This window comes from Erigeron canadensis, chromosome 6, assembly GCF_010389155.1.
Source record: "Erigeron canadensis isolate Cc75 chromosome 6, C_canadensis_v1, whole genome shotgun sequence".
Lineage (NCBI taxonomy): Eukaryota > Viridiplantae > Streptophyta > Magnoliopsida > Asterales > Asteraceae > Erigeron > Erigeron canadensis.
The window spans coordinates 814,618-836,135 of NC_057766.1; the positions used below are offsets into that span (position 1 = coordinate 814,618).

Here is a 21,518-nt window from a genome sequence, read left to right on the forward strand (position 1 = left end):
TTTGTATAACACACAACAAACATCATACATAACATATATATAACACCAAAACATGTAATCGATCATTACCAAAACATAAAGTCCATAATCTATCAATTACATATATATAGATACGACATAAAATAACATAATGTCTTAATCTAAAAGACAGATCAAATCTAAGTTGTTGTTGTCACATCAACATTCATCAACAGAAGGTAGTGAATCCGTGGGTATGTGTGTTTACAGATCTCAATGTGTTACGACCTTACTTGAACAAGATCTGTTCCATAGGCTTGTACCTATGTATCCTTGATTTCTATCAAGACAAAAACTCATGTCTAGTTGATGAAATATATACATGTAGCTAGAGTGTGATTAACCGAGCCTTATGGTCTTGACCATGGCCCAGTAGAGGATCTCTGTTTGTCTATAAATTATGTTCGTGGTGGCCGAATGTGATGATTGATTTGGGTTGGTGGTGGCCGGAGGTGACTGGAGGTGGGTGGGTGTGATGATTGATTTGGATTGGTGGTGGCCAATATTGTAATGTATATGTGTGTATGTATGTGTGTGTATATATATAGGGGGACAATCAAATAAGAACAGATTTAAAATAAGAACGGTGAGAACACCTTAAAATCATCATTTTGATGCATTAAAAATCCATAAAACTGACATAATGCATAACTAATTATCATTATTTAAGTGTTTAACAACACATTGATTCATCAAAATCGAAAAAATCACGTTTTTTGTTGGATGCATCATTTTGATGAATATGCATCCAAGATGGATGCACAAAACAAAAAACATGATTATTTCGATTTTGACGGATTAATGTGTTGTTAAACACTTAAATAAAGATAATTAGTTATGCACTATGTTAGTTTTATGGACTTTTAATGCAACAATGCAACAAATGCATACTTTTGGGAACAAAAATGCAACAAATGAAAAGTTTGGACCAAACCTGCGAAAAGTGTGATAACACAGGGACCAAAAATGCAATTAGTTCTATAAATTTCTTCTTCTAGTGACAAAGTTGTCTTGCCTTTAAAATCTTTTTAATTAGCAACTACTAAAACGTCTTCCTATAGTTTTCTACTTTTTAATATTTTCAAGATTCCGCTCAAATATAAATATCTCCAAGGACTGTAGATTTTCACTTGATTAACTGTCATATAGCTAGTAGATGATGAAAAGGCGTCCATTTATTTTTGAAAGATTAATTTAACTTTTGTTGAGATTCAAAAAGAGTGTTTGATGTTATGTGAAATGTTTGAAATGTATATACGTGTTTCTTATGGAATATGAAAAGAAAAATACTAAAAATAGAAGTTGAGTTACACAAGATCGTGACACTTATGTAGGGCTCACATTTATTCAAATTCTCGGTGTATCCAGGGTGAGGGACGGCTCAAAGGGATCTAGAACGCGATCGTGACACTATAGACTTAAGAACTACGCAAGACTAGACGGCCAGAACGAGATGATGATATTAAAGACGTGAACATGAGGTGAGAATAGGCTTAATGTCATCGTCTTAATACTCTTCAGTCTTTTAAAAAAATAAAAAAGAAGCACAAAGTGTTTTGCTATTAATTACCGTTTAAAGTGACGAGAGAATCGCCCTAATTGGAAGGTAGGTGCCCCAATTGCCCACTAAATTCGCCATAACTGAGGGGTACGTATGCCACTCGGGGTTGAAAAGTGGCAATAAAAGCCCATTAAAGTGTGAGAACTTATAAAGATATTCACTTAGGAAAATGATTAATTTTCTTAAAGATCTTCCCAAAAGTTATTTTGAAATCTTCAAAACTTGACATGTAGATTCCTTTAATTCTCTTACCTAATCTCATCTCTTGATCTTGACACATAAGGGTGGACGGAGTGGAGTGGGCACCGGGCCGGTACCAGATGGCACACCGCGCCGACCCCCCGGTACCGGTTGGGTGGGGAGCATATTGGGCACAGTGGTGCCGGATGTGGTACCGGGTTATTCGAACGTTGAACTTTAAAAAAAAAAGGACATGAGACCCACACCCAACGGTTATCCTTCTTCTCTTTTTCTTTCTTTTTTCTCTTCTTTTTTCTTTGCATTCCGCCTGCTTCTTTTTTTTTTCTTTCAAAATTTCCAATCACACACACATATATCATATATCCACATAAATCATCTAAACAATCATGAACCCTTTCTTCAACAATCCTTTATTTTTTGACAATCACGGCCCAATACCCCCAAATTTCCAATCGGACTCGAGTTCATCCGACGAGACGAAACGGTATATTAATCTATTCACAATGGCGCATTATGCGTTTCAACAAGATGTCCGTGATACTACCTCCTCTTCAAGAACGTATACAATACGCGACGATCGTCTTGAGTCTCACAACCGTCTTTTTCAAGATTACTTTGCCGAGGAACCGAAATTTAATGAGACTTTTTTTAGACAACGGTTTCGTATGAGTAAACGGTTGTTTGTGAAGATAGCTTCAGATTTGGAAAACAATTTTAGTTTTTTTCAAAGGAAGATGGACGCTCGTGGTAAATGGGGGTTCTCGGCTTTACAGAGATGCACATATGCAGTTTGCCAGTTAGGATACGGTAGTAATCCCGACAGTTTAGATGATTATTGATGGGTGCATGTTTTTATTTATTTCCTAGTCTTTAAAATTTATGTTGTACAAGTAACTATCTAAACTAACACACACTTTAACGAGCAGCGAACCCGGTCAGTTGAGTATAGCCTAGTGGTAAATTACAGGATCGTTCGCAGGGACGTGTTGCGTTACCTAATCTAGTAGTACGTGTGATTCTAGTTTGTTTGGGGGTTTGTCACTAACTCCTAATAAACTAATTTTTAGCAATTAAATACGAAAATATAACCAAATGCTATGCAGCAAAAGGCTACTCTGAAAATAGTTGTGAAAGGACGAATATCAGTAATTAAATTAAAATACTTGTTTGGCATCTCCGATCTCATGGTACGACGAAATACTATCCTACTGGTTTGTTAGCCTGTTGGAAACTTAATCACGGTTCAGATTCTCGTTAGATTCACTTTACCTAAGTAGTAGTGCTGTCGCTAGACTCACACTACCCTTTAAAACAAATTCTCGCTAGATTCATTGTTTTAAGTATTATGACCTAAAGTTTGTGTTACTAATTCATCTTTTAATTACCCGGCTCTTAAGCCATGACCAGATATAATTCCCTCCGGTGACCACAGTGCTCGTTTCCAAGTCAAAGGATCGCGTCTGGTATCGTTAAGCTTCATGTTCAATTCACCCTAGTTACTATGGTTCTGGATCCCTCGGTTACAAGTGAATCACTTTTTACTTCTAGTTATAGACCGACTAGTTGTTTTCTGTCCTAGCATATTAGTCCTAGTGCATGATCATAGACAATCATCAGAATTAAACTAATATGTTCAGATATAAAACCAATAGCAACATGAATTACTAATAAACATGGATCTACGATAAACAGTAAAGCACACTCCAACAGAATCTAAACAAACACAGTAAAACAATAAACGTCTACATGATCACATTGATCCAAACAAGTATTCAGCCTACTAGCCTAGCATTATTAGAGGAATAACAAAGTCTGAGAATATAAAAGACATTGTTCAATAACAAAGAGTAAATAAAGATGAAAGATCTAGACCAAGAGTGAAGATCGGAAGGTGTTTAGATGCTCCAAAACCTCCTTGGAATCTGCAATTTCGATCTAGGGTTATTCCTGGGCGGCTAGGGCTGCTGAATCGGCTCTCTCTTAGGGTTTTGAGGGTTAGTTCGACTTAAATAGGTGTTTAAGTCGGTTACTGATCTGGGCCGACCAGCGGCGCTGGATAATGGGCTAGCGGCGTTGGTGATACTTCGAGCGGCCGTTGGTGAAGCTTCGAGCGGCGCTTGTGGTCTGGAGAGCGTTCGCTGGTGAGTACCAGCGGCGCTGGGTATGTGTCCAGCGGCGCTGATGGCTGCTGTCTTGCACTTGAGTCTTCGTTTGGCTCCCGAACCACTTCCTTGTGTCTTGTAACTTCATAGGCTTCCTTCTTGAGTCAGTTGATTCCATTTACCCTCTCTCGCATCTTCCGGGAACCTGCACAAACATATCATTCATTAAGTATCGATAGTTCCGGAATATTAACTCATTTAAGCATAGAAATGAAGCCTTTCTTTAGGGGTTTTTATCACAAAATGGACGTTCATCAATTATCTAAATATGTCAGAAAGATCGTCACGTGACACCCTTAATGCTTTTTGTGATGGAGTCATTAAGTTATATCGGCATGAATATTTGCGTAGGCCAACGCGTACTGATACGCAACGCATTCTTGATCATCATGCGTCTTATCATGGTTTCCCCGGCATGTCAGGTATATCTTTACTTAATATATATATATATATATATATATATATATATATATATATTTATATATATTACGTAGTTTAGTTAATAATGTATATATGTATGTATATATATATATTACGTTGTTTAGTTAATATTTTCGGTTTAATAAATGTGTTTATAGGGAGTCTTGATTGTAAACACTGGGCTTGGGATAATTGTCCAATAGCTTGGCGTGGCCAGTACACGCGAGGTGACCATCACGGGCCGACGATATCGCTTGAAGCAGTTGCATCACAGGATTGTTGGATTTGGCACACATACTTTGGTGTTGCCGGTTCAAACAATGACCTTAATGTGTTGAACCAATCTCCTTTGTTCAATCCTTTTGAAGACGGCATAGCACCGTTGGTTCCTTTCACTATAAATGGAACCGAATATCAGTACCCGTATTATCTCGTGGATGGGATCTACCCAAGATATGAGATGTTTGTGAAAACGATTGCCCATCCAACCGATGAGAAAAGGATTCGATATGCTAAGGCACAGGAGGCTGCAAGGAAGGATGTGGAGCGAGCTTTTGGTATTATAAAAAAAAAATGGAAAATACTTAGAGAACCGACACGACAAATGGAAGAAACCCCCATCTGTAAGATTATGTATGCGTGTTGTATTCTTCACAACATGATTTTAAAAGACGTGGACCACGCTATAAGTCCTGATTACATTTCAGATCTCCCGGTTGCGCCACAGCCATCGGATGAACGACTGTTTGAGATACAGAACCCAAACGTTCACGAGAATCTTAAGATGGATCTCATTGACCATATTCATCGCACATTCATCCCGGGCATCGATCGCTAGTCTATTTATGTATTGTGTTGTCGTTTCGTTTAATATTGTAGTTTGATGTTTTATTTTGTTGTTTGTTTTATTTTTAATATTTGTATTAGTTTGAATTTATTAAATAAAATGTTTTAGTTTTAAAAATAAATAGAAATGAAATTAAATAGAAAAGGGTGGGGAGGGGAGGGGAGGGGAGGGGTGGCGAGGTGCTCCTAGCAATCGGGGAGGGGAGGGGAGGAGAAGAAAAATCAGAGAGGGGAGGGTAAGAGTGGGCAAGCCCTCCCCCACCCTAATAATCTTGTTTAGAAAGATTTTTAGGATTAATGGGTCTCAACTCAATAATCTAAAATGAGAAATGATATATCCTTTTAATAAATAGTCGAATAATTTTCTTAAACACCTATAAAACATGACAAGTGTAATCCACTCATTTTCTTTCGGAATCTCGTTCTCATTAAGTGTAAAGATCACATGGTTATAAAATATTTTATAGAAACTATTTAAAAAGATTTTTCATTAGCCATCTAAAATACCTAGCTCTTGAAATAACAGGTGCCACAATGAAATCTCACTCTTCAAAAATACAAGAAATAATTTCGGAGTTCAATAGTGTGAAATCTCAAAACTTTGTTTCAGCATGCACTAGACAAACTGACAAAGTCAAAGTAGGGAAATAGTCTTTTCCCCATCTTGCAATACAATTTATCTACTTATATAATGCATTATATTTACACATATAAATACACATGTTCTATTGTATGTGTGTGATATACATACAATAGCTCATCTTTTTTGTCATCAACTCTTTCCCTTTTCCATTTCATTTCTCATCACTTTCCAAGAAACCATATTCCCCACTAAAATTCCAACTCTTTTATAACCTTAATATATCTTCAAAATCTAGCTCTCTTTCTCTAGCTCTCTTTGTGTGTGCTATCTAGCTAGCTAGTGAGACACAAAGAGTTAATCATTATGGGTAATTGCTTTCCAAAACCAGTTAATAATCTCTCCAACAATCATAGTAGCAAAATTCCCATCCCAGGTAATTTAATTTTGTTGTTTTTTACAACCAGTTAGTAGTTTGCATTCAAGACACCACAATGACATCGAATTGGCCAGTATTATGATTGTTTTTAACTATCTAACATTTATTGTTTTGACATCAGTTACTATCAGTGTTCATGAAAAAAGGAAAGAACCCATGATGGAAAACCATCCATCATCCACGGCAGCCGGAGGTAGCAGCGACGGCGGCGCCGCCACTTCTTCCGGTGAACATGTGCCACCAAGTGGGAAAATAGTGACACCCAACTTAAAAGCTTTCTCTTTTTCGGACCTAAAAAGTGCCACCAGAAATTTTAGGCCGGATACCATGCTTGGAGAAGGTGGTTTTGGGAGGGTTTTTAAAGGATGGGTGGACGGTGAGACATACGCGCCGTCGAAGGTCGGTATTGGCATCGCCGTCGCCGTCAAGAAATCAAATCCTGACAGTCCTCAAGGCCTTAAAGAATGGCAGGTAATTTGTTTTGTTATGTTTTTATTTTATTATTTTTTTCTTTTCCAAATTTCGTGTTCATTTTGTCTTCCATTATTTCCTTAGTTAACTTATGAATTATTATTATTATATTTATTATTATTACTAGTAAATGTATGATTTTTTTGCATGTAAAAAAATATCATGCATGACGTATAGGATGATTGCATATTTAATTGTCAATTTTATATAAATCAATTATTATTGAATTTCTTTTGGATGCGTTCTTTTTCTTCTTAAAAGTTCAAAATTTCTAATTTGTGAATGGTATTCTGAAAAAGGATTTTAGTAATCACATGGATTTTATTAAATTTTATAAAAGTGCTCTACTATCTCAACATCGAAAAATTTCACATGTATATTTGATGAATTTTAGCGATATAAATAAATGATACTTTTTATCAAAAATCTATAACAAGGATCATTATCTTTTTTAACTTTCACCTCCTCCATATCAAAATAATAATCGACTCTCATACTTATAAATTTATAATACTTATACGTACATATAATCTTTATCTGCGTTTAACGTTAAACTCCTTTTCAAAATGATCTCAGCTTTTGTAAATACTTACGAATATATGTTTTGGTAAGAGTTCTTAGATGAAAATTTTATTTGAATAAACTAGCTAGCTATAGCATAATATTCCTATAAATAAAGGGAGAATAAGTTTCCTTCTTGTGTCTAAATTTTTGTCAATGGTTTTGTCGCATGTTATTTAATTATGCGAAAAGTAACGCAACTTGTTGATATGTTGACTCTATTTAGAGCATTATAAATTTCATTTATTTTTATAGAACATGCTTCTGTAGTTGCACAACACATCTAGCTAAACCAGTCATAGAGTATGATATTTTAGTTCGTAATCTATATCTCTATAAGTTCTTCTAGCTAAATGAGAAACAGAGACTAGATCGGAAAAATTATATGCATTTGACAAGACATTTTTGTCAAATGTTACCAACTATGTTTTTAAACAAGTGATAGATAGGCTATACAACTTGTCATGTAAAGGCACATCATGCTTCAAAAGTTATAAATTATATGATTTTTTTTTCCCATCTATAATAATTTAACTAAACATGGTCATTTTTTAGCAGGCAGGGTATGAACACCTAATAAAAGTAGTTTACAAGCACATGTCATTTTTCAACAACTACAATACTTTAGTTATTAAATATAGTACATTTTAAATAACTTAACAATACTGCATATTGGGATTGGAGACCTTTATTCTTGGGTCAAAAGGGTCACAATCTATCTACTGTCATATTGTCAAAGAGTTGACATTATAGAGTGCACAAGTTTTGTTTGACATCTTCAAAATACTTGTATAGCACTTTTAATTATATCCTTCACAAAAAAGTCATGATAACTAATTAATTCAGGTTTATCACAAAAAAGTTTAGATGCTCTACTATTTCATAGTTGACTATGTGCCAAACTTTTAAGACTATCTCTATTGATAGATGATTGAAAAAGTTGGTTTCAAATGTTATCATTATAGTATTCAGTTTGCACCTAAATAACATTCAAACTTTTTTTCCCATGAACCTTAACTATGTTGTATTTGATTTTATTAAACTTTGTTAGTTAACCTTTATGTTAATTTATTCAGGCAGAAGTAAAATTCTTGGGAAAATTTAGCCATCCAAATCTAGTGAAACTAGTAGGATATTGCTGGGAAGATAGAGAATTTCTTCTTGTATATGAATATATGCAAAAAGGCAGTCTAGAAAATCATCTTTTTAAGAGTAAGTACAACCACTTTATTATTTCATACCAATTAGTTGAATAGGCATAAATTTTAACTAATTTTTTTAAAAAATTTATTGTAGAAGGTGCAGAACCACTTACATGGAATACAAGGATTAAAATAGCTACTGGAGCCGCACAAGGACTATCTTTTTTGCATACTACAGAAAAAAGTGTTATCTACAGAGATTTTAAGTCTGCAAATATTTTACTAGACACGGTTAGCCGATAAATGACTTATTTAATAATTTTTAAACTTGTTTTTCTATTAAAAAAAAAAAGATATTTTGATTCTAAATAAATTAATTTGTTTTTTCAGGAGTTCAATGCAAAACTCTCGGATTTTGGCTTGGCGAAATTAGGTCCTGTAAATGGTAACTCTCATGTCTCGACGGGCGTTGTGGGTACATATGGTTATGCAGCTCCAGAATACATAGCCACTGGTTAGTTCTTCATGCGCGATTTAGATACATTTGTTGTATACTTTTAGAATTGAATCGGTCTTGAGTTTCTTTAAAAACAAATTAAAAAGTAGATATCCGTTAACTTATGCATAACAGATATACAAATATAGAAATGAGAGGAAAGATATGTTGAGAGAAAAAAAATCGTTATCTTAATTAAATATAAGGCCGGCTAATATAATTTAGTCTAATATATTTGAGTTATTTATAGAAAGATTGGTTTCATGAATGTGACATAAGAACTTGATTAAGAACCATCATGTAATCATAAATATAAGTTATTCCTTTAATTACCCTTCTTATTTATTCACTAATTTAAATATCTTTACCTATATACCTATAATACCCTTAATAAAATAAATTACAACATAGATTCTTCAATCCTTAAATAACTATATTAACCCTTACCGCCGCACATCATCACCACAATTGCCGCAGGCACACCTTTGTCGTTACCACCATCACCGCTGCATCGCGCGGACACCCTGTCTCGTATTTTAATACGAGTTTTCAATAATTGTGTAAATTCTGCCATGGTTCGAAAAAGTGTTGTTGAATACTAATTTTTTTTTAAACATAATTGCAGGTCATTTATATGTCAAGAGCGACGTCTATGGTTTTGGAGTAGTGTTGCTAGAAATCATAACGGGTCTACGGGTACTTGATACTAATCGACCTGGATCGGAACATAATCTAGTGGATTGGGCTCGCCCATCATTACCCGACAAACGAAAGCTAAGAAAAATCATAGATCCACGTCTAGAACACGATTTCCCTCTAAAGGCAGCATGTAGAACCGCAGAACTCATTCTTAAGTGTCTTGAACCAGACCCTAAAAACCGACCTTCAATGGAGGAAGTGCTGGTGAGTCTAAAAGAGATTGGTTCTATAAAATCAAAACCGAAGGAAACAAAGGTACACTCAAGCCAATCTATGGGCACACAGCGTGACCGTCGTTACCAATCTGCCCATCAATCTCCCCTCCATACGAGGCAGAGCAGAGGAGGTCGGGCCAACCAGCTCTCGCCTATGAGATCATATTAACGTTGAAGATCATCAAACATATTTTTTGTACCGATGAAGATATTGAATTGGATATGTCCGACATATTTGTCATGAGGCAATTTCTAGAAGGAAAGAAACAGTTTGCTTCAGAGGCCCAACCAATGAGCCCAGTTAAAATTTGTATTATGGCCCGGGTTGTTTGTTTATGTAAATTGTAAGTAGAATAAAATGATATTATACCACTTGTAGATTTCAGTATGGGAAGTTTTTGTAACAATGAAACATTACCAATTTAAATTCCATTTCATTAATTATTTTAAGTTGAATTTTTCTTGTTCAATATTTCATAAATTAAGATCATAAACGAGTTATTGTTGGAACTCACTCGCCTCGACCAAAGATGATCCGAAGGCAAAGTTTATCAAGCTCAAGCCAAAAAAATGGAGGTGAGATGGGACTTGATGCATACCCAACTACAGTTCTTCAATCCCTTTTATATGCCACTAAATATGCAAATGAGACCTTTAAGAGCTTGGACTTGACATGCATACCATAAGGACTAAGAGCTTGGACTTGACATCAATCTATTAATAGATGGATTGGTATATAGTGGATTCTGAAACTGAGAGGTCTTGAATTCAAATCCTTGTGTGAGCAAAATACTCTCAGAAATTGAGACATGGTTTTCCCAGTTTCCTTTGGAAATTGGAGTTATATGAAGAGGCATGCCGCTAAGCCCAAATTTGTCGTTAAAAAAAATGGATAAAAAGAGCTTGGACTTGACATGATACCAGATGGTTGGGATAATTGTACAGCAGAAGAAAATACTCCCAAGGTGGTGATGATTTTACAAAGAAGGTACCCATATAAGCAGAGAATACAAGAACATGTGGCTTCTACATAATCGCACAAAGTATAAAAAAGGGATCATTAAGTGGTGCACGTTGCCATGTTGGTGATTCTTTTGGCATGGAGGCGATGACACAAAGGAAGCAGTTGAAAGATTTAACAGGATAGATAGATTCTATATGGTAAATGGTAATACCTTGTGTGAGGACAGATAGGATACCCTGATTTCTAACAAATAAGCGAGCTACCGTAACTATCAAGTGATTCACACTCTTGTATCGAACTCAAAATGTTACTCAAGTCGAGCAACAACCGATGAAGACTTGTTGAGCTATCGAATTGATTTATGCTTAGTCCAATGCCATTGGGCTCAGCTCAAGCTCATGATCAGGTCATTTGCATCACCATACTCGGATAATACCAGATGATTGCAGCTTACAAGGACTTGCAGAGTAAATGTTGTCGAATTTTATCAAACCGATGGATAAAGTAAAAATAACTTACACCACCACTGAGAACTCTCTGCTACAACAGTTCTGGCTCATTAATTAGGGAATGTTAACGTTCCTATTTACTAAGATTAACCAAATTCTTAACTAGTAACCTGGCAAGTCTAATAGGTAGGATACAGATACAGATACACAACACAAAAGCCAATACATTACTAGAAGCATTTGCGGTGGACAACGGATGGTCCAGATTCATCATAATCTGCCTTGGTTATATGTTGATTTTGAGGAAATACAACCTTGGCAAGTATGGCACCACCCACCCATGCTGAATACATGGATAAGTTCTCTGGCATGTACTCTGGGGCCTGCAATTAAAAATCCATCACAATTTAGACTCAGAATCAATCTTCTTAAACAATATAATTGAATTCGATGGCGTATTAAAAAGTGCAATGGACCAATATGGATGTAGGGGATTGACCTAAACAGGAAAATAGAGATCAGATGGCTTACTGGATGGCAATGTCTATAAGTGTTATTCGATTGAGTAAACTAACGGGAATATCAATAGGGCGAGTCTCAACGTAGATCAAATTAGCCAATGTGAATTTACAAGCAAAAAAACTAAATCCACTGATCCGACAAGGAATCCAATAAATCAATCTACTTACGGAGATCTGTGCTTGGATTTATCCATTCACATAACAAAATATAATTTTATTTATTTTCAGTATTAAACACCTCTTCTACCATTCACTATGATTTAATTCAAAGAAAAAAGCTAGCAGTAGCATGTTTCTGCACATTAAATTTTATACAAAGACAGGTTAACAACTTGAAAAAATTATATATACGAGTATTAATATTTTAACATTTCTTTTATTAAAAGTTACAATTTTTAATGACACCATTGAAATTTAAAGTATCTTCTAAAATACAGTCCTTCACATAAAAGTTCTCAGTTTCTTATAAAACCCGGTCCGGCCGGGTTTAAAAAAATGTAGACAACTACTTCCTTCTATCCTTGAACATGAAGTTGAATAAGTCAAAGTGAGGTGATGCTATACAATATCTAGTAGCAGTAAGGCAATTCCAGGTGTAATTCTCTCAACTAGAGTTGTTGAAAGTAATAATAATGAGAATATGTTGTACTTCTCTAACGGAGCAATACTAAATTCTATATATATTCGGTCAAACATTTAATGATGCAGAAATGCTACTAGTATTGAAAAAGTTGCCCAGGTTTATTATAAAAACAGTCTCTGGTTTAGGATCATTTAAGTTGAGGGTTCAAGATTTACTTTGGCACTTAAAGGTTTGTTAATGTAACTTAGCAATTTAAGGATGCCATCTAAGGATGAGTTCTAACTCCCGAGCACCAAAACCGGACAGATACAGGGATCATACAGGTATCAGATTTCAAAAGCCGGTACCGATTGAACAATGTGGTACAGGATGGGTTTTGTTTTGAGCCATAATCAATACCAGTAGTACACAGTATCGGTATTCCTCGGTGTTCCTGGTTGGGTCCTGAAAACCATGAAGGCATGAAGTGCGCCGCACTTGGCTTATATATAGTGTTCTCTATCAGCTTATATATAAGGTTCTATCTTTTTTCAGGTTCCCATAACTTCAAAGTTGCGTGTGATACTTTTCTTGCACATATGATATGAGTGCAACACTATGGGGACCTATGAGACACATCATTTCGCCTTCCATTGCTGATGAGGCATTCCATCACTATGAGACTATCCTTCCACAAAGAGAAAATATCATTATATTGTAATTTGCATGTTTATCTTAAAGCTATCATGGATGAGTTTTGACTGAAAACTTGGCATAATAAACAACAAATATAGAGACCAAGTCTTGGACTCTTGGGAAGTGGACAACTGACGTTCAGTGAACATTCACTGAAAAACTTGGAAGTGAGCCAGTCATTATACTTGTGCACCGCTTCTTCCCCTGAGTTCAACTCTGCTTCAGTCTCGTACCAAACCTCCAGCACCAATACGATATCGGTACCGCAACAAATACAAATGGTATGGTATTCGGTATGAGATTTCACTAGCTTTTGATATTGGTATTTGACAGTATGGTACCGGAACCATAACGACCTCATGCCTAATTCCATCAAGCCTTTTGACAGGTCAGACATTATAGGTACTTGCAGGCCTTAGATATGTCTCCGCATTTACTAAAATGCACAAAAGTATGTGTTAGATATTATTACCTTAACCAAAGAAGGGCGTATGGAAGATGAGAAAAGGCTAGCCTCGCTTTGAAACCTATCTTCAAAACCTGCAGCGCGACAATACACTACGTGTTAGCAGTAAACACATACATTCTTTCATTCTTAAAGGTGCATGCCACCCACAAAAAAGAAAACCTTAGGGGGCGTTTAGTTGGGAAACACCTATTGTTTTCCATTTTTGTTTTCCAAGAAAACATGCAAAACAGAAAACGCGTTCAAATCATAGTTTTTCAAAAATGTTTTCCAAGAAAACAGAAAGAATTGTTTTCCACTTTTCTATGGAAAATTAGAACACACTTTTTTATTGTTTTCCACTTTTCATTTTCTATTTTCTGAATTTTGAAAACCTCAAATTATATTAAACTCTCCTCGTACGCCCCCGTCCATCCCCCCCCCCCCCCCCGGGTCACCCCCGACCCTAACCTCCCACTTAACAAACTATATTAAAACATGTTTTTAATATGGTAAATGAAAATAATATTTTCTAGTTTTTAACGCATTTTCAAAATTTTCATTTTCTTTTCTAGAGATGGAAAACTCCTATTTTTTAGAAGATTAGAAATGGAAAACTAGAAAACATTTTCCACAACTAAACGTGCCCTAAAATGGTTAATCATTATTTCATCTACCTGCCATGGAAACTGTTCCACCACAGAGAACAGTGTTCTCCAACAGCTGACGATTATTCTCAGATGTTACCGCTGAGAGTATGTCGACAAGCTGCTCAACAATACCATGAGATTCCAAACCCAAAATAGATGGTTGGAACAATGCCTCTCCCACCGTAAACCTTTCTCTTTTTATGGAGATCACCTGGAACCGCAAAACATTACAACCAAATATATTTTAGAGTCGGATAAAAACGAATCATACTATCGTTAGCTACATACACAAACGAGTTCACATCAAAACAGATTAAGTGCCGAAAAAACAGAACCCACCTGTCCATCAGGCAAAGTATGTTGCTCCTCCTCGCATGATTGCAATGTCTTCTCATAAGCAAGATCATCCTTGGCACAGCATGCATACTGCTCTTTTAGTCTCTCAACTTCAGACAGATCAAGCTTTATCGATGGATTGGACTTTGCAAGCTCTTGTGCAAACAGCTTTGTCAAATCAGCACCCCCAATTTCTATTCTTCGTGAAGCTACATGCTGAACCGCACCTTCAATTACTGGAGCAATATCTGCATATGATAAACCATAAAGATCGGTCAAGTACTTTCTGGGGTAACTACATTCAATAGCCATTCTATTAAATACCTATTTTTCCATGACCGATATCAACTGTGCACCCCGAAATGCGTCCTATTGCATAGAGTGATAACACTGCTTGCTCTGAAGCATAGAAGCCTGATATGTTAAACGTTTCAAACATCAACTGCACCAACTGCTCTCTCACAGCCTGTAAGAGAAATAAAACTCAACATAATTTGATAAAGAAAAAGAAATGGACCATCATGAGCAAAGCTCATCTTAATCAGCTATTTAATTAAAACCAAGCTTCCGAGCATACTAAAACCAAGTAAAAAATGATAGATACATAAAGCATATATCAAAGCATTAAACATATGTATGGGGCATAAGAGAGACGATGGCTAACCTTGGGGGTTAACAGAGGATCCGCAAACAAAATTTGACCTTCATTACCAATTTCCCATCCTAAACCATTGTAAAGAACATGGTGCAGGAGATCCTCCATAGCATCCCAATCTTTAACAAACCCTCGTACAACTGGATCAACAGTGTTAGCCACTAGCGATGGAGAATCAGGCATTGATCCATCTTCATTCATCACTTTCATTTGAGTCGGAATAACCTAACTCGTACATAAAAAAGCAAGTTACACATCCGTCCACACGCACACAAAAAAATTCAAACTTTATAACAACAATAGATATAAAAAAAACAGACTTTAGATAAATGTCAATCAAGCAAACTCAAAAACAACTAAACATTACAACTTTCGAGAGTTTGTACCATAGAAGGAGGTTGATCAGGAACCGCGAAACCCGCTTTCAAAAGCTTTGAGCCGGCATCAATCACCACTGCCTCCATACTTTTAACTTTCTGTCACGAATAAAACACATACGAGTAATAATTAGTTCACTCGTTAGATAAATAAAGAAAATGGATAATCGACCCATTTTCGATCCCACAATTTAAGTTCACATCAAAGAATACAAGATAATATGGTCTCTCTAACTTCAAGTTACAGATGTCATAACAAAACTAACAATTATAATTAGCTTTTTGCTAAACATGTATAAATGTATAATACTTTACTACACTTAATCTTATAGGGAAGTGATATTGCTACAACAAGTTTTAGTCTTCTACAACAAGTCCTGCATAATACAGTTGTACACTGCGTAATAAATTGTGTACCTTTGTTGTAGATAGCTAATATTTGTTGTATAAATATCACTTCCCAATCTGGTAGCCCCAATGACTACCAATAGCAGATTTTTTTTTAAATTATAATGATATAATAATTGTGGCTAACAAATATTGGAAATTGAAAAACCTAAACCTAATTTTCAGTTGAAATAAAATAACTAGTGAATCATTTGGAAACCGAGACTAACCTGAAACAATAACGAAGATACAGGAAGCGACGGCGACGGCGACGGCTGAAAGTTCGCCGGAGAGTGAGGTTGGGGGGTGGGGTGTACGAGTTTTAGCTTCCAAAAGATTCAAAATCTAGAAGTTATTTCTCAATTTAATGGGCCGAATAATTAGGCCAATTTTGTTTGTTTTCAAATGGATATGTAGACTAAACCAGGCCCAAAGTCCCAAACCATCTATAGTTATTCTATGATTCCCAAACTCTTACGAGTATTTTTTTTTTTAAAAGTAAGTTTTGATTCAACAATTTTAACCAGAGATTTTCTGGACCTCCAACCCCTCCTCATGAAATATTCCTTTGATATGAGAACCTCAAGACTCGAACCTGAGACCTTGAGTAAACTCACCCCGGGCCCACATAGTAGTTTTAGAAAATACCCCTGACCACTGGGGTTTATTGTCATGAAACTAAACCGAATGTATACCGCTTTACACAAATTATTATAGTTTGTATTAAATTTTAATTTTTTTCATTATATGTAATGAACGTTCAAATTATATGTATTATATGTAATCAACCAATCAAAACTTACAAATGTCATCTTGTATGGTTGTTACATATACTCGGATACATACAATGCACATTATCTAGAAGTTCATTACATATGATGCACATGATTAAAATTCAATATACACTATGCCAATTCATATAAAATTATTAACATTCCAGGTTACTAATCCCTTAATATGTGAACTATCGTATGTTACTATGTTATAAGGTTTTGATAGCTTTTACCTTAAGGGTAAAAGATAAGAACCAAGTAAAAAAGTCAAGTCACCAGTTGGTTCATTTAAGAGGTGTAAGTTTAATCAAAGCTAATCTGCGTGTGGTTGTTGGAGTTTCAATTGTCAAAAGTTGAACTCATTAAATTGGCATCATACTTTGGAAAAATGTGGACTATTTAGTTGAATCCTACAAAGCTAATATAAGTTAACACTATTCATTTATATGGTGATTAAAGATCTCATTTTTTATTACATGTAGTTTTGTAGCTCGTGATTACATTTCTTAATTTTGTGATTTTTGTCTTTGTTAAAAGACAGGCAATTACTTAATTTCATTTTTATAAGGTACTCGTATGAGAAAATGGATATACAGTTTCATGAAGTAAACATAAATTTTTTGTCAAGATGAAACAAAAATAAAACTTCGTGAAACAGTCTAGTCAGTGCCGGCTTAAGCATTTTAGAGGCCTTAAACGAGATCAATTTTGGAGGCCCGGTTTCTTAGCATACAAACTATTTTAAACGGAAAAAAAAGGTACCCGCTGCTGGCTGAACTGCTGCAACTGGGTTGCTGGGCTGCTGGACTGCTGAAGGCTTGCTGGGTGTTGTTCTGTTGATGTTGCTTTCCTACAGTCTTGCTAGTAATTGTATAGCAAATTTGTTATTTCATCTTAAGAGAAACAAATCAAGATTAACTTAGATTCTACCTCAAAATCTAAAGCTAAATTTACTAACTGAATTAATAGCAAACAAAACATTATACCAAATAACCAATCCTAAAAGAAATTCAAAGTTCTCAAATTCATTCTCTACTAAGCCTTTAGCATTACTTAGAATTAAATCCCCTCTTTTTAATCGCTAGTTTTAAGTATAAGAAGTTGAGACAATCGGTATATAATCTTTGGAGAATGGAAACAATCAAACAATAGGGAATAAACTTACCTATTGTTGTCATTATAATTAAGAGTCTTTAACGTTGTCATTATAATTGCGGGAGCAGGCTTTTTAATTTCCAAGAAGATGGAGATTTTGACAAGAAGTTGCGTTTGGACTTCATGGGTATCCTTTTTTTGAGGCGATTGTCTTCTTTTTCTCTTTTTTTTTTACTCGCTGGCCGCTGCTTTTAATTTTTTTTTTTTTTTTTTTTTTTTTTTGAAAATTAGCTTCTTATATTTTAGAGGTATATAAAAGCTCTTACAAAAATTGGGGCCTTTGGATTTTTGAGGCCTAAAACCCATGCTTAACCCTCCTCTATAGTTAGGAAACCGTGAGTCTATATGATGTTTGAAGAATTTGGAGAAAAGTCAACAAATTCAAACTTGGACACTTGACGACTAGACGTTGGGATTGACAATAGGGTCACTTTTGGCATGGGATTGCAAAAAGGATTAATGGACTAAGACCACTTTCGGTAATCATTATCTATCATGATTATTAGTATAGATTATAGATGACTCAAATCATTGTTAGCTCTTAAGCTTTATGCTTAATTAATGAACTAGTTATATTCGAACTCACCAATATTATTTATATATTCAATTTTGAATTGTAAAGCAAAACACTCTTGTATATTTTAGGATCAAAGAGGAACAATAATAAAATGTCAGAATTTTTTTCTTTTAAAGTTAACTTTTATTCATACGGCTGAACCATCAAATAGTGGTGTGGCAAACTATACAAATGAGTTACATAAAAACAAAATTACACCAATTATTCCACTCTACCGAATAATGTTTCATTCTATTTTTTTTACCAAAGAAAGCCTATGGATCTAATATCATGAAAAATTCTTTCCGTATTAATATTGACATTGTTAATTCTCTTCTCATTTCGGGCCTTCCACACACACCAATAGTCCAACACGTGACAAAAGCAATACCCTTAATCACCTCTTTTTACTTCCTTTCCAAGACTTCCGTGTTCGTAAAACTCAAAGATGTCTTTGGTTGAGAACAAAAAAATTGTGCTCTAAAGCTATCTAGAGGTTTTTTTAACGTAAAAATATAAGCGGCCTTCATTTATATACGGATTCAGTTTTTTATTTTATTAATTTTTCGATTATATATCTTTGTTGATTAAATTTTCCCCTGTTGTGCTGTTAAATTTGTTATTTGAATTAAAAATAATAAAGATTACAAAACATAAAGTTACAAAAATGGAATTTTTGGGCCGTTACAAAAAGAAAATGAGTAACGTGTCTAAACTTTAGTCTAAAATTTTAAGGAATGATTGAAACATAACAAAATCAATGATAAAGATTAATATAAAGAAAGGGAAATGATAGATCCTTCTTATTTATCTTCCTAATAATCCTTCTAAATGTGACACCATTGTTAAAAATTGAATGAATTAGACATATTTTTAAACACATTTATTAGGCATATCTTCCTAATAATCCTTCTAAATGACACCATTGTTAAAAATTGAATGAATTAGACATATTTTTAAACACATTTATTAGGCATATCTATCGTTATAAAAATTTGCCCTTACATTTGTACCCTCCTTATCCCGCTTAAAAGACCCCTTTGGTTCAGCCTTTCATATAGCGTGAGCAGTAAACATCTCCATCGTCTATTCTTCTTGTAGTAACTTTTACAGAAAACAAAATCAAGGTGATTGTTCTTGACATCCTTTACACTTTAAACTATTGAGACATTAGAGGTTGTTGGAGAAAGAATCTTTGTAAGGTGACCTTTTTAAAACAAAACGATAGGGATAGAGGGGTGGAGTGACACATTTTGTATCATCGAGGCGTGGCTTACAAAGACTAATAATAACGTCATATGAGTGCTAATCATGACTATGCCTTTTTATGTTTTTCCTTTTGGTACTTTTACACTTTCAATTCAAGCCCTTACATATTCGATATTTGTTTGTATTGAGCTAAATCATAACAATCTTTCAAAGCTATATACTTGAGTCTTGAGGCTTGTGTGTGAAATTGGAAAATTATGTCACTCAAGATGTATCTAACTTTACCAAATATATACGGAGTATTGTATAAGCCTTCACATAAAATACTACATATGTATCCAAATTATATAAACTTACTTCAATATATATGTGTTTTACTTGATATACATATATCCACATTTGAGTACATCCAACCTTCCAAAAGTTCCTATTGTATGTAACATAACCGCATACTCCCAAAGTTTCAGGTCTAAACATAACCGCATACTCCCAAAGTTTGATGTCTGCATATAGCGAGTACCATGTATCTTTACACTAGGATATTTACAATGACCGACCTAGGAGTGAATATCACTAGGTTCACACATAATTAGATAAGATAGGAAGTGATATATCCTCTTAATAAATAGTCTAATAGTCTTTCTAAAAAATATAAAACATGACAAATGTAATCAATTCATTCTCTTTTCAAAATCATCATTTGATTCTATCAAGTAGCATGATCTCAAAATTAGAAAGATGAATTATTGTTTAGAAAGATTTATCATTTTCTTAATTAGACATTTAAAAAAGATCGGGTTCGGCGAAACCGAGCCCTACCCGATGGATACTCCCTCCGGCCTAAATACCTCAACACAACACAAAAGGATACACATTCTGTTTTTATTCACACATACATAACCAAATCGGAAAGGAAACACAAATGTGAACATGATATGAAAGCTTCATGTGTGTCAACTAAAGAGCAGTTTGGTGAGTCAATTAGTCAGCACAAAATGTACAACACGTCAAAATCTATCACAAACCTAAAGTGGTCTCCACCAACAACAGTTTCATCATTAACAAACATACTCCACCAGGGTTTTTTTCTTTATATATATGATAGTTGTGGTTGGTTTATTTAAACTTCTTTGCTATATATATAATGAGATGAGATGACATAGACTCGTAACTAGAAAAAAGGTATCATTGGATGGAAACACAAATAAACGTATAACACGTTCTTGAGAAATCATTTCAAACTCTAATAACAAAACTTGTTGCACATGCATTTGATAGTGGATGCACATATGTGTCTTTTAAATCGAATTATTATTGACATATGATCGATTTAGATGGACTATATGAACTATTGAATCATTGTGTGTTTATGTGTAATGTGGGTCAAATAAAAGGTGAGAAAGAGTGAATTAGAATGAAAAATTAGAGAGAAATGGAATTAGGAAATTATTTTCAATTAAGCACAACATATACTTGCAACAAGTAAGGTTGAGCAAAAACCGAAAAAAATCGAGAAAACCCAAATGTCAAACCGAAACCGAACGAAACCAATTAGTTTGGTTTTCATTTTTTTAAAAACCAAACGGATTGGTTCAGTTTCGGTTTTAAATACTAAAAAACTGATAAAAACCGAAACGAACCAAACAAGGTATATTTTAATTTGTTTTATATTTATATCACATTAAATTTATATTTATTACTTATATCTAGTAAATGTGTTAGTATATTTGAACCTTTTTTCCTTTTAGTGTACAAAAGTTAATATAAATTGTATGTTTTAGACGAAAACGTATAACAAAATTAGTTCGTTTTTTAAAAATTATACTAACTTTAAGTTAAAAGATATAATTAGTTAACAAAAGGTATTGGTGTATTTTAGTTTTATATCATATTTTTTTCTTAACAGTTGAAAGTTAAATTTATAACATGATAAACAAAAAGTATAAAAAAAAACTCGAAACAAAAACGAAAC

The 21,518-nt window shown here is 34.4% G+C and overlaps 4 protein-coding genes and 1 non-coding gene across 6 annotated transcripts; 4 read left to right on the plus strand and 1 right to left on the minus strand.

Annotated features, from left to right (window-relative positions):
- Positions 1-241: 241 nt before the first annotated feature.
- Positions 242-450, plus strand: LOC122606385. Its single transcript, XR_006324896.1, has one exon. It is a non-coding gene; the product is annotated as a small nucleolar RNA U3 (small nucleolar RNA).
- Positions 451-2,283: 1,833 nt separating this feature from the next.
- On the plus strand, positions 2,284-2,619 carry LOC122602978. The gene has a single exon (XM_043775592.1). The coding sequence runs from the start codon at positions 2,284-2,286 to the stop codon at positions 2,617-2,619; it is 336 nt and encodes a 111-aa protein (XP_043631527.1).
- A 1,591-nt stretch (positions 2,620-4,210) lies between these two features.
- LOC122602981 lies at positions 4,211-5,859 on the plus strand. Its single transcript, XM_043775595.1, has 3 exons — positions 4,211-4,364; positions 4,521-4,919; positions 5,735-5,859. The coding sequence occupies exons 1-3, from the start codon at positions 4,211-4,213 to the stop codon at positions 5,857-5,859; spliced, it is 678 nt and encodes a 225-aa protein (XP_043631530.1).
- A 98-nt stretch (positions 5,860-5,957) lies between these two features.
- On the plus strand, positions 5,958-10,267 carry LOC122603657 (probable serine/threonine-protein kinase PIX13). 2 transcript variants are annotated; one of them, XM_043776423.1, is made up of 6 exons: positions 5,958-6,224; positions 6,349-6,698; positions 8,336-8,471; positions 8,556-8,692; positions 8,792-8,915; positions 9,523-10,267. In XM_043776423.1, exons 1-6 carry the CDS (start codon positions 6,155-6,157, stop codon positions 9,978-9,980), a joined length of 1,275 nt encoding a protein of 424 aa, XP_043632358.1. In that variant the 5' UTR covers positions 5,958-6,154; the 3' UTR covers positions 9,981-10,267. The 2 variants fall into 2 exon arrangements, with proteins under 2 accessions (XP_043632358.1, XP_043632359.1); XM_043776424.1 differs by having other exon boundaries at positions 8,559-8,692.
- Positions 10,268-11,235: 968 nt separating this feature from the next.
- LOC122605909 (actin-related protein 7) lies at positions 11,236-16,123 on the minus strand. Its single transcript, XM_043778868.1, has 8 exons — positions 16,084-16,123; positions 15,476-15,565; positions 15,099-15,314; positions 14,759-14,900; positions 14,438-14,682; positions 14,126-14,309; positions 13,476-13,543; positions 11,236-11,607 (listed from the first exon to the last, which is right to left on the minus strand). Exons 2-8 carry the CDS (start codon positions 15,551-15,553, stop codon positions 11,455-11,457), a joined length of 1,086 nt encoding a protein of 361 aa, XP_043634803.1. The 5' UTR covers positions 15,554-15,565; positions 16,084-16,123; the 3' UTR covers positions 11,236-11,454.
- Between the last annotated feature and the right edge of the window lie 5,395 nt (positions 16,124-21,518).

What these genes read in the sequence shown, in the direction of transcription:
- LOC122602978 (XM_043775592.1), top strand. Translation starts at nt 2,284, where the DNA reads ATGGCGCATTATGCGTTTCAACAAGATGTCCGTGATACTACCTCCTCT.
- LOC122602981 (XM_043775595.1), top strand. Translation starts at nt 4,211, where the DNA reads ATGTCAGAAAGATCGTCACGTGACACCCTTAATGCTTTTTGTGATGGA. An exon ending in TGGTTTCCCCGGCATGTCAG is followed by an intron (nt 4,365 to 4,520) that starts GTATATCTTTAC and finishes ATGTGTTTATAG; the next exon opens with GGAGTCTTGATTGTAAACAC. An exon ending in GGATGTGGAGCGAGCTTTTG is followed by an intron (nt 4,920 to 5,734) that starts GTATTATAAAAA and finishes TTGAAATAACAG; the next exon opens with GTGCCACAATGAAATCTCAC.
- LOC122603657 (XM_043776423.1), top strand. Translation starts at nt 6,155, where the DNA reads ATGGGTAATTGCTTTCCAAAACCAGTTAATAATCTCTCCAACAATCAT. An exon ending in TAGCAAAATTCCCATCCCAG is followed by an intron (nt 6,225 to 6,348) that starts GTAATTTAATTT and finishes TTTTGACATCAG; the next exon opens with TTACTATCAGTGTTCATGAA. An exon ending in AGAAAATCATCTTTTTAAGA is followed by an intron (nt 8,472 to 8,555) that starts GTAAGTACAACC and finishes AATTTATTGTAG; the next exon opens with AAGGTGCAGAACCACTTACA.
- LOC122605909 (XM_043778868.1), bottom strand. Translation starts at nt 15,553, where the DNA reads ATGGAGGCAGTGGTGATTGATGCCGGCTCAAAGCTTTTGAAAGCGGGT. An exon ending in CTGATCAACCTCCTTCTATG is followed by an intron (nt 15,315 to 15,475) that starts GTACAAACTCTC and finishes TGTACGAGTTAG; the next exon opens with GTTATTCCGACTCAAATGAA. An exon ending in TACGCCCTTCTTTGGTTAAG is followed by an intron (nt 11,608 to 13,475) that starts GTAATAATATCT and finishes TTTTAATTGCAG; the next exon opens with GCCCCAGAGTACATGCCAGA.